This window comes from Cololabis saira, chromosome 2 (assembly GCF_033807715.1).
Source record: "Cololabis saira isolate AMF1-May2022 chromosome 2, fColSai1.1, whole genome shotgun sequence".
Taxonomy (NCBI): Eukaryota; Metazoa; Chordata; class Actinopteri; order Beloniformes; family Belonidae; genus Cololabis; species Cololabis saira.
In genome coordinates, this window is record NC_084588.1 from 46612088 (window position 1) to 46625347 (window position 13260).

The 13260-nt window shown below is 42.9% G+C and overlaps 1 protein-coding gene across 1 annotated transcript in view; it reads right to left on the reverse strand.

Moving 5' to 3' along the window:
* LOC133464567 (SH3 and multiple ankyrin repeat domains protein 2-like) overlaps positions 1-8438 on the reverse strand; it is a 273606-nt gene extending 265168 nt beyond the window's left edge. Inside the window, 1 exon segment of the mRNA XM_061746624.1 lies at positions 8306-8438. Coding sequence (XP_061602608.1) covers positions 8306-8317 — 12 coding nt within the window. The 5' untranslated portion in view covers positions 8318-8438.
* Between the last annotated feature and the right edge of the window lie 4822 nt (positions 8439-13260).

Here is a 13260-nt window from a genome sequence, read left to right on the forward strand (position 1 = left end):
CACACACACACACACACACATAGACATACACACTGGCTTGTTCACCTGCATGCTCTAGTTTTTGGGGTTAGGTAGCGGTAGCTTAGCTCAGACTGCGATCAGATCTCAAGATTTAGGTCGATTGCTGTTGTTGTTTTGGTTGGCTCCGTGCCGGTTTCATGTTTTGTTTGTGGTTTTTTGTTGCAGATTTCCAGTGCTTGACGTGTGTTTCCGTGTGTTCCTGCTTCCTGGATTGGCAGTGGATGTCGTCACCCCCACCCCCCCAAAAAAAAAAAAAAAAAAATCACTGGGTTTGTATGTGTATATTTATGTATGTGTACGCATATGTATGCGTACAGTATATATATGTATATATATTAAATATAGTAATAATGCACATATATATACTTTTGGTTTCTACCGTCATGGTATCAATCATTAATATGTGTGCAGACAAGGAAAAAAAAACAAAAAAAACAAAAAAAAAAACATTAGCAAGTCCTTGGATAATAAAACTGCAGGTAACTAATTAACTGACAAAGACTGCCTATCATATTAGCACCATTTGCCTCATTGTTGTCCTTTTTTCCCCAAATGAGAATCAATAAGGGAATCGATAAATAACCGAATCGTTAAGCAGAATCGAAAATGGGATTGGAATCTTAAAAATCGTATCAATTTCCATTCCTATCCACCCCGTTAAACGGTAACTAATGATCGGTTTTAAACTTTAAAGCTTTAAATATCAAGTAAATGCAGATGAAGTCTTGGATGATTCATATTTTATAAACACCATAAATCCTTCATGGTTTCTGTTCATTCGCCCGACTAAATGGTTCCGTTAGATTCTCAGGCTCTCGCCGGCGCTGGTTCAGCTGGTCTGGACCTTCACTGGTGTCCCGGTCCTAAGACCCGGAGCTGCAGAACCTTCAGCCCTTCTTAAAAAGGAACCTCAAGTTCCAAACAAACTACCACCGCGTGCTCCGTGTGCTGCATTTGGGTTCAAAACCTCACCCCGTAACACAAACTTGCAGAAAAATCTTTCAATGAATATTGATCTCAGAATAGAATAGAATCCTTTATTGTCACTGTAAACATTGTTTCCAACATCGCTGTGAAAATCTGTTTAGCAGCTCCACATGACAGCATAACACACAGCAAGAATCAACACACACAGAAACAACAAGAATAATCAATAAATAAAATCACTTATGCAAAATTGTAATATAAAATGAACTGTACATGTAGTGCAGGGCGAGAGATCAAAGTCGGCAGATGCCCCTACTGGCCACACAGAGAAGCAACAGGTCAAAGGTCAAAGGTCACAGTTGCAGCAGTGTTGTTTCCATCATCCTATTGTCAGCCTGGCAGGTTTTTACCATCTATGGTTTTTAATCTGAAATGGGAGCAAAATTTAGCTAGAGCGGCCTGGGGTTGATTTACACAATATTTAAATTGATATAGTACTAAGTGAGTGTCCTTTACAGTGTAGGCCAACTTAAAGAAACAAAATAATCACATAGATCATTTATAAACCATTTACTGTAAATACGTGATCTACTTTATTGTTGGTTTTAAATAAACTGCAACAGCAATGTGCAACAACAAAGTACTACAAAAGCTAGAACTTTAATGAAAATCAATCAACTTAGATAAAGAGAACCTCGTCAATATGTTTTCCATATAAGAATAAATTCAAATGTACAAACACATGACCAGTGGAGCTCTGGAGCCGAGAGGCAGCAGTCAATATGCTATAGGGGTGTAACAATACACTAATCTCACGATACGGTACGATACACGATATTGAGTTCACGATAACGATACCATATTATAGCAGTATTTTGTTAACAACCTTGAATGAGGAACATATGACTGGAAAAAAATGTTTTTTTATTTTCTTTTATTTGAAAGACACAAAATACAAAACAATACTGTACGTTTGCCCTATTGTTACAGTTTGTAATGCTTTATAACTGTTTAAGTTTTAAAGAGAAAGCCAGGCCAACCATTTTCCACAAACTGAACTAAAAGTCAATGTCAGGTTTAAATTATGCATCTTCAGTTTCATACAAGTACAAATATGTAGCCAAAAACTGAATAGTTTCTCTCATGTATGATTTGACTTTCCAGAAATTTAACAACTAAGATTAAATAAATAAATAAAAGTAAATAAATGCATACCATTTTACATCATGAAAAGATTGATTCATGCTCACATTATAAGTGTAAGAGGATATTTATTTTTGTTAATAAGGTTATTTTGGTAATTCAGGGTTCATTATTTTCTAAATATATTCTGTATATTCTGATGTAAATCAGGGACTATAATGACACTAGTCAGTTTATCTGTAGTGATTAGTCTGTTTTAGATTGGGCGGAGTGATACGCCACAGTACGGCACTAGGTGCTGTGTTGATGTTCTAAAATCCTACACTGTTGAGGGACATTAAAGTACACTGGAACTCGGAAGAAGTTGCCCCCGTGTTTATCCTACTCACGACCCGAAAAAGGTTTAATTTAATAAGGTAAGGCTTAACTCTACACCAGACTTAAAAGTAAAAGTTCAGAGCTCAAAACCCTGCAAGAGTCCCGTGATCGGGACAGCAAAACGGTACTAGTTTCTTCTGAGCGGAGTAAGATTTTGGTCTGCGCGGTCGGATGTGCGTTACTAGTCAACACAATAGATTAATATTAATAACCCAATATCGCGATACAGTTTGTCACCTCCACGACACGTATCATGACGTTTTTGTATCGCGACATTTCGTGGCACGATATATTGTTACACCCCTAATATGCTAGCAGTTGTCTTCTCTAGTCTGTTAACATATTTTTTATTTAATAATATTAATTATTGTGTTTTTGTACAATATTATATCTTTGATAATGTATGAATTATCACTCACATATAAAAAAATAATTGTATTTTTTATTTTTATTTTTTAACTCTTGGTGCCCCCTAGTGGTCCCGGGGCCCTAAGCAGCCCCTAAGTTCACTTATGCCTTGTGTCGGTGTTCTGCCAATCTTTGCTACCTGCCGAGAAATGCTACTTTGTGGTTCTGCGCATGCACAAAATTGTAGCTCTACAAAGGTAGAAAACCATTAGGTAGCATTTTTTGGCAAAGCAGCAGAAATTGGCAGAACACCGGCTCTGCTACAGGTCCGGGTTCTGGCCCCTGAGGAACTGATGCTCAACAGCCATTGGTTCATTTACATGTGAGGGGCGTGTCTTATGGATCATGGTATCAGAGAGCTTGCTATAGTTGTGTTTGAGCTTTTTCTTTTGAATTTTACTTATGAAACACACTTCACCAATAAAAATGTGGATTTAAAATCTTCTCTTCTTAGTCATGCACTGCAATTTTGCAATGTCCTAGAATTCTTTAGAATAGAATAGAATAAACTTTATTGATCCCCCAGAGGAGAAATTCACTTGTGCAGCAGCAAACGTACACACGCTCAACAATTTTTACAAAATATACAAAATACACACGAAAGTATGAAAAGATATAAAAATGTATATCCTAAAAAATATAATTTATTTGGGGACCTTTAGCAGATATGAGATTAAAATGCGATTCATTCGATACATTGTTTGAACCGCCTGACAGCACTAGTAGTAACTAACCCCCATCTTGAATCCTCAAACTTTCCCATCTCAAACTTTGTCAACACCTCCTTTTTTTTTTACGTGGAGTTTGTTGAAAGTCATTTCTGAAATAGATCCCAGGAGCTCCGGTAGTTCAGACTCGTTAGCGGCGAGCCGACAGCAGCTCCGCTATCACACGGCTCATTTCAGCGTCTGATGGCAACGCCGTCATCTTCCTCCAGCCGGGAGGAACCAACGGCCCGGCGCTGAACCCACAGAACCCGGCAGTGTCAAAGTCAGAGCTCCAACTTTAAAAAAGCCTGATGTAAAACGGTACAGGACATTTGGTCAGCGGTTGTCAGGTGTATGAACAATATATTGGGAACAGAACTCACAGAGGACAGAAGATAACTTGTAACTTTTTTCTACTTATTTTAAGTGAAAATCTACTTGAAACAGGTGAAAATTGTTGTTTTTTCCAGTGATGAGTCTTGTTTTAAGTGTAATGAGATTTTTTTTTTACTAAAAATTAGACATTTTAACTAGAAATAAGACAAACATTCTTGTTAAGATTTTGAGTTTTTGCAGTGTAAGTGTTCTTTTCTTTTCTCGTTCACAGCTTGGTTTTGTATCGCTGTAAACGGTCATATTATGGACATGGGAATTGCTTGATCGAGTGATGGAAAATCAATAAAAAAGTTTATTCACAAAAAAAAAGCCTAATGTAGCAGTAAATTATCTGAGCTTTCTCTCTGAAAAGGTTATCGTCCTTCTCCAAGGTCGTCCCCCCCGTCCCGTCTCCGGGCCGAGCCGCATCCCATTTCAGGATTTAGAAACTTCCATTTGAGAGTTGGCTGTACTCTGAACCCAGATGACCCAGAAGCTCACAAAGCACAACTTTGACTTTCTCCCCACATTATTGACTCTGGCCCGACTAAAGCTTGTGTCCTCATTCTCGCTGTTCCTCAGTAGCCGGATTTGTTCCCCCGGCCCATAATGCATCTGCTGAAAAATTGGATCCCGGCGCACACGCGTCCCACTTTTTTATCTCAAAGCAGTCACATTGTCATCTGCTTAGCATACTTATGTCCTCTCTGTGTTCAGACTAAACATCATCCCTTTTAAGAGCAAAAAAGCTGCTCATTATGTCCACAAAGAAGCCGTCCTTTATCACCACGGTTGTTCCAGATAAAAGCAGAGAAAATGTGAAAATATTAAATGAAAATGGAGGGGGAGATTTGAAAGGGCTCAGAAATGCTTCTCAGTGCCGTCTCCCTGCCTCTGCTGCCGAGAGAAGAGTGGAAAAGAGAAAAGAGGTGCAATCGCTGGCAGGCGGAGTGGTGGAGGAACGATCAATGGAGCCGCGTGAGATCGATGAGATGAAGGAAGAAGTCAACACCTTACATCTGGTGGCAATCGCACGCTTGTGGAGTGGCTGGATGAAAATACCAAACTGACCCATGAAGAAAGGATATCACTATACTTCTATCACGTTAAATCCCCACTTGAATCATTTTCCCTTCAGTTTCATCTCTAACAGGAAAGGAGGAGGCAGAAATCCTGCAAGATTCAACCAAATTATTAAATATCCAAACCCTGCAAAACCTGCAAAAAGATTTATTCCAGGGTCAGACAGTGAAATGTTTCGGGGATGGTTTACAACCACATGACCTGGGAACCATGCAGTCATTGGAACTCGCCCAGGAACTCCTGAATATCAGAGTAGTCCCGAGGCAAATGTGAGCGTTTTGGTCCAGCTAAAGCTTGGCTGAAGCTAGGTCAACAACACGATGGGGGCCAAGGAACAACACGATGGGGGTCAAGGAACAACACAATGGAGGTCAAGGAACAACACAATGGAGTTCAAGGAACAAAACAATTGGGGTCAAGGAACAAACCAATGGAGATCAAGGAACAACACAATGGAGGTCAAGGAACAAAGCAGTGGAGGTCAAGGAACAACACAATGGAGGTCAAGGAACAAGCCAATGGAGGTCAAGGAACAAAGCAATGGAGATCAAGGAACAACCCAATGGAGGTCAAGGAACAATACAATGGAGGTCAAGGAACAACACAATGGAGGTCAAGGAACAAAACAATTGGGGTCAAGGAACAAACCAATGGAGATCAAGGAACAACCCAATGGAGGTCAAGGAACAACACAATGGAGGTCAAGGAACAAAACAATTGGGGTCAAGGAACAAACCAATAGAGATCAAGGAACAACACAATGGAGATCAAGGAACAACACAATGGAGGTCAAGGAACAACCCAATGGAGGTCAAGGAACAAAGCGATGGAGGTCAAGGAACAACCCAATGAAGGTCAAGGAACAACCCAATGGAGGTCAAGGAACAAAGCAATGGAGGTCAAGGAACAACCCAATGAAGGTCAAGGAACAACCCAATCGAGGTTAAGGAACAACACAATGGAGGTCAAGGAACAACACAATGGAGGTCAAGGAACAAGCCAATGGAGGTCAAGGAACAAAGCAATGGAGATCAAGGAACAACCCAATGGAGGTCAAGGAACAATACAATGGAGGTCAAGGAACAACACAATGGAGGTCAAGGAACAAAACAATTGGGGTCAAGGAACAAACCAATGGAGATCAAGGAACAACCCAATGGAGGTCAAGGAACAACACAATGGAGGTCAAGGAACAAAACAATTGGGGTCAAGGAACAAACCAATAGAGATCAAGGAACAACACAATGGAGATCAAGGAACAACACAATGGAGGTCAAGGAACAACCCAATGGAGGTCAAGGAACAAAGCAATGGAGGTCAAGGAACAACCCAATGAAGGTCAAGGAACAACCCAATGGAGGTCAAGGAACAAAGCAATGGAGGTCAAGGAACAACCCAATGAAGGTCAAGGAACAACCCAATCGAGGTTAAGGAACAACACAATGGAGGTCAAGGAACAACCCAATGGAGATCAAGGAACAACACAATGGAGGTCAAGGAACAAAACAATGGAGGTCAAGGAACAACACAATGGAGATCAAGGAACAACACAATGGAGATCAAGGAACAACACAATGGAGGACAAGGAACAACACAATGAAGGACAAGGAACAACACAATGGGGTCAGCAGGGGTCAAGGAACAGCAACCTCAGACACAGCGAATCCACATCAGCTAAGTATTTATTATATAGTAAGTATTTCTCCTTGGAGCCGCATCCTGGAAGCATCTCTCCAGTTCAATAATTGAAAAGGTTCCGATATGAACTCCTGTAGCAGCAAAGCTCACATTTCTGGTGATCGATGCCTCTGCATTTATCCGTCTTCAGAACAGCATCGGTAGTACAGATCTCAAGGTCAGGAAGCAGTGAAGCCATTTAATGTAATTCAGGTAATGTGACTTGTTTTCTGACCAATTTGTTTGATTGATTTTATTGGGGGGGGGGGGGGGCAACTCGATCATGTGTTTTCATTTTCCACCCTCCCCATTGCTCTGAACAGCAGCACACAAGGAAACGTCTGCACCTCCTTCACCTCTCCTTAAACCAAGTGTCCCACATTCTTGTCTTTCACATGTCTTCTGTCTCGCTGCGACTGGCTCTCACTCCTTTTCTCTCTAGATCAGGGGTCGGCAACCCAAAATGTTGAAAGAGCCCGAAAACACAAAAAACAAATATGTCTGGAGCTGCAAAAAATGAAAAAGTCTTGTATAAGCCTTAGAATGAAAGCAAACCATGCTGCATGTATCTATATTAGTTATAACTACGGCGTAGGGCTGCGTCGACTTAACGCGGATCCATAAGGCGGACGTAATTGAGGCCACCATCTTTATTAGTTATCGGCTCCGTCGTTTACTGTTGAAGGATTGTAGATGCGTGGGCTGACGTGTCTGCTGGGTTGGACTGTTGTTACTAGTAAACACAATATATTCATATTAATAACCCAATATCGCGCTACAGTTTGTCACCACCACAACACGTATCGGGACGTTTTTGTATCGCGAAATTTCGTGGCACGATATATTGTTACACCCCTATCCCACTCCCACCTGAAACCCTTCTGTAACACCTACTGCACACATCATTGCTGGTATGGTGGACTCATGCATCACCTCAGACCTCACGCATCGCCCGGATCTCACACACCCCCCGGACCTCATGCATCGCCTGGACCTAATGCATGACCGCTCTAACATACAAAGGGCAGAAACCGGGACCCTCCAGACGTCATCATGCATCTGCAGCCCGTTATCTTCTTTCTCTACAAAATAAACAACCGCTGCCGACCTTTCCTGCCCTTCATCAGCCTTCACGAAGCAAACGCTGCATCTGTACAGTCGTTCTCTCTGTTGGAACAAAACCAACATGTGGCTGAGTTTTATAATAATCTGATCTCATATCTGTGGGATGGCGCCGCTCTAGGGGACGCCCTTGGCAGTTACTATGTCAGGAGGAGGAAGAGGAGGAGGAGGAGGAGGAGGAGGAAGAAGAGGATGAGGAGGATGATGAGGAGGACGAGGATGAGGAGAATGACGAAGACGAGGAGGAGGAAGACGAGGATGAGGAGAATGAGGAAGACGAGGAGGATGAGGAGGAAGATGTGGAGGAAGACAAGAAAGAGGAGGACGAGGAAGACGAGGAGATTGAGGATGAGGACGAGGCTCCGGTGTAATCCTGTACCCCGTGGTATGATCCTGGACCCCCCCACCCAGAGGAGGAGCAGCCTGCACCCCCGACTTCTGCAGCCTGTGATGGAGCTACGTACCATTTCAGCCATGACATCCAGACGAGTTCTGCAGGAGGATCCAGACCTTCATCAGACCAGTTCTGCAGGAGGATCCAGACCTTCACCAGACCAGTTCTGCAGGAGGATCCAGACCTTCACCAGACCAGTTCTGCAGGAGGATCCAGACCTTCACCAGGTCCCTGGGGGGAGAGGAGGGGGGGCATTAAGAGCAGGAATAAGTCACATTTACAGCGTAAAGAGCAGACGTCGCTCCACAGATTAAACTTGTGCACGGACGACTGCAGGTGGAGGTAAAGGCAAGGCAAGTTTATCTGTACAGCACAATTCAACACAAGGTAATTGATTTACATCAACATTAAAAGCAGCAAGACACAATTAAACAGTAAATAAAAAATACAATGAAATACAATGATAAGAAAGGAGGTCAAATAATAAGAACCACAAGTTGTTAAAAGTAAGGGCAGTAGATCCAGCAGGTACATCTCATTCTTACAATGGCAAGAATTACGTTTCTCTACGGTCAAAACGTACAAGGCCGGGTCAAATACAGTATTACAAAAGTAATCTGTGCCGATTCGTTCAGTGAATCAGACCAATTTAACAATTCTACGTCACAATGCCTAGGAATAAGTCATATTTACAGCGTAAAGAGCAGGCGTTGCTCTACGAGGTCGTCCTGACGACTGCAGGTTAGTTAAACTCGGTATTTGTTACTTGCTTTTTGTGATTGTGCAGCTTGATAACTCAAACCTCAGCATTTATCACATCAACCCGTCCACCTTCCCCCCCCGGGGGGCCGCCTGGGGTGAACTTCGATTTCCACCCCGAGTTGTTTATTTTATGCGTTTTTCTCGAGGTTGTGATGATTTTAAATTGCAAACGAGGGCTTGGATTGATCGGCTCATGCAGAGTCGGGGATTTTATTTCTGTCTTCCAGTTTCTCACAGCAAATACGAGCTTCCAGCGCAATGTAAAACCAATTAACGCTCCGGGGTTTTAACCTGCAATTACAACATTTATACACAATATATGAGCTTCTGTACCAGAACAGCACTCGAGGAGGAGGAGGAGGAGGAGGAGGAGGAGGAGGAGGAGGAGGAGGAGGAGGAGGAGGAGGAGGAAGTGGAGGAGGAGGAGGATGAGGAGGAGGAGGAGGAAGTGGAAGTGGAGGAGGAGGACGAGGAGGAAGAGAAGGAGGAAGAGGAGGAAGTGGAGGAGGAGGTGGAGGAGGTGGAGGCGGAGGAAGTGGAGGAGGAGGAGGAGGAGGAAGTAGAGGTGGAGGAGGAGGACGAGGAGGAGGAGGCTTCTCCACTAATTGCGGTAAAGATCTTGTGCCGTCTTTTAAATGATGCAGATGTGGCAGGATGACAACATCCTGGTGGGGGGGGGGGGGCAGAAAGGCTGCGTTGTTACACAAGAGCATCGTCATGAATTAAGCAGCAGAGCATCTCCACGTCCCTGAGAAGTGGATGCTGAACGTCCAGATGCTGCGTCACCGTGTCTGAGTCAGTTAAATAACAATAATACGTTTATATTTTTGTGGTGTGGCTGTTTCGATGCCCAAACAAACACTCCCGTCCCGTTGATGCGTGGGTCTACAACCACATCAGGGAGGCGGACTTAGAACAACTAGTGTAGTGTAGTTTAACCCAAAAAATTGCCAAAAAAGAACCCGCATAAATATGCTGTTAAGGTGCTATGAGCAGCCAAACCTATAGGGGGTCGTGTAACGAGAAGATAAAGTCATGCTAGCTAATCAGAATCCTGGAAAAAAACATCAACAAATGACACGAGTAACTTCCAGTTACTTCCAAGATGAACGAGAGTCTTTCGTTTGGAGTGACAGAGAAGTGGAGTTACTTTTAAGTGTGACTTTAGAATATAAAACAGGTAAAATACAAGAAAATATTGACGGTGGTCAAACAAATTGTAAACACAGGTCGCACACATGACGCTGGTGACGTTTCCGTCGCATAATGTGACGTTCTGAAGCCTAAATGTCCGTTTCCCTCTGTTTACAAGCAAACGTGGAGACGGAGGTTTTAAAAATCTCCACTTTGGCTGGAGTTTTTTCTACGTGTAAACAGGGCCTGATAATACTGTATCTACTCAAACGTTTCAGGTGTTTCTGTCGAAAACGACCTCCAAAACAAGAGCTGTCAGAGCTGCAGCGAGGATCAGCAGCTCTGACCTCGCGTTTCCAACGAAATCTTGATGGCATTTACACACATTTCCTTTACAATATGAATGTTTTGCCGCGTTAGGTCACAGTTTATTCACGGCTCAGCAAATCTCAGAAGTAAATACAGTCCTAACATTAAGCAGCAAATGTGATGAGAGACCAAAGAACACCCCTGCCCCCCTTTGTCACCCTAGCTCAGATTATGGAACATCACAACATTTCCTACCATACTTATGCCGATGACACACAACTCTATATGTCAGTGTCACTACATGACTACAGTCCCCTACTCTCATTGAGTAACTGTATTCATCAAATCAATGAGTGGATGTGCCAGAATTTTCTCCAGCTAAATGCAGAAAAGACAGAGGGGATCAATTTTGGCCCTAAAAATGAAAGGGAAAAGATCAGCGCTCACCTTGGCTCCATGTCATTGACAGCTACAAATCAAGCCAGAAATCTGGGTGTAATTATTGACTCAGACCTGAACTTCAACAGCCATAAAGTTTATCACTAAATCTGCATATTACCACCTAAAAAACATTGCTAGAATTAAGGGGACTCTGTCTAAACAAGACATGGAAAAACAACAGTAGGTTGGATTATTGCAATGGCATCTTTACAGGCCTTAACAAGAAATCTATCAGGCAGCTGCAGCTGATTCAGAACGCTGCCGTCAGAGTCCTTACAAACACCAGGAAACTGGACCATATTATACCAGGAAACTGGTCCATATTACACCAGGAACCTGGACCACATTCCACCAGGAACCTGGTCCATATTACACCAGGAACCAGGACCACATTCCACCAGGAAACTGGACCGCATTACACCAGGAACCTGGACCACATTCCACCAGGAACCTGGACCGCATTACACTAGGAACCTGGACCACATTCCACCAGGAAACTGGACCGCATTACACTAGGAACCTGGACCACATTCCACCAGGAAACTGGACCGCATTACACTAGGAACCTGGACCACATTCCACCAGGAACCTGGACCACATTCCACCAGGAAACTGGACCGCATTACACTAGGAACCTGGACCACATTCCACCAGGAAACTGGACCGCATTACACCAGGAACCTGGACCACATTCCACCAGGAACCTGGACCACATTCCACCAGGAAACTGGGCCACATTCCACCAGGAAACTGGACCACATTCCACCAGGAACCTGGACCACATTCCACCAGGAACCTGGACCACATTCCACCAGGAAACTGGACCACATTACACCAGGAAACTGGACCACATCCCACCAGGAACCTGGACCATATTACACCAGGAAACTGGACCATATTACACCAGGAAACTGGACCATATTACACCAGGAAACTGGACCACATTACACCAGGAAACTGGACCACATTACACCAGGAAACTGGACCATATTACACCAGGAAACTGGACCATATTACACCAGGAAACTGGACCACATTACACCAGGAAACTGGACCACATTACACCAGGAAACTGGACCACATTACACCAGGAAACTGGACCACATTAGACGGGGCGGCAGTAGCTCAGGTGGTAGAGCGGGTCGTCCAATGATCGGAAGGCCGGCGGTTCGAATCCAGCTCTGTCCCAGTTTGCTGTCGTAGTGTCCTTGGGCAAGACACCTTACCCACCTTGCCCCGTGTGAATGTGTTTGAATGTTGGTGGTGGTCGGAGGGGCCGTTTGGCGCGATATGGCAGCCACGCTTCTGTCAGTCTGCCCCAGGGCAGCTGTGGCTACAAACGAAGCTTATCACCACCAGTGAGAATGTGTATGAATGAATAATGATCTCTGTAAAGCACTCTGGGTGCCTTGAAGGGCGCTATATAAATCCAAGTCATTATTATTAGATCAGGAACCTGGACCATATTACACCAGTCATGAAATCACTACACAGCTGTATTCTACTGCCATTACTTTTTAACAACTTGTGCTTTTTATTATTTTAAATATTTTCTTTTCATTTTATTTCATTGTATTTGTTGTTTACTGTTTAATTGTGTGTTGCTGCTTTTAATGTTGATGTAAAGCATATATATAATATATATTATTATATATTATTAATATTTTTATATATTATATAAAATATTATATAAAATGTTATTAATATTATTATATATAATATATTATTATATAATATATATAAGGGCTATATTATATTAGTGACCAAAACACAAAACAAACTCCCAACAATTTTTTTTTGCTCTTTTAAATCGGTGTTGGGTGCACTGTAAAGGTGACCTTGAGTGCCCTGAAAGGCATCTTTAATAAATGTAATGTACTATTATTATTATTATTATTAGGGCCTGAGCACTGACAGTGCGAAGGCTCAATTGTATCTTCTCGTTTTTCTTTTTCTGACGAAATGATGGCCTTTTTGCCCCCCTAAACGTGCCCCAAAAGTCACCAAATTTTGCACCAAGCCAGGCCTGGCGAAAAATTTGACATTTAATGGTTTGCATTAATGGGCATGGTCTAATGGCTCAACAGCGCCCCCTAGAAAACTTCGTGCCTAAAGCCCCGCAATACAGTTTGACATGCATACACGAAAATCGGTACACACCTGTATCATGTCGTAACTTAAAGAAACTTAAATGGCCGAAACCGAACAGAAAGTCGGCCATTTTGAATTAATTGCGTAATTTTGGCGCAATTTATGCCATTCCTTCGGCAGTTAATACGACGATGGGCATTACTTTTCTCAGTCAAAAGTGTTACCGTGGCGACGATAGATGCCAAAAAGCGCGCCCCCCCTTCATCTGATTGGTCCATATTTGATAGT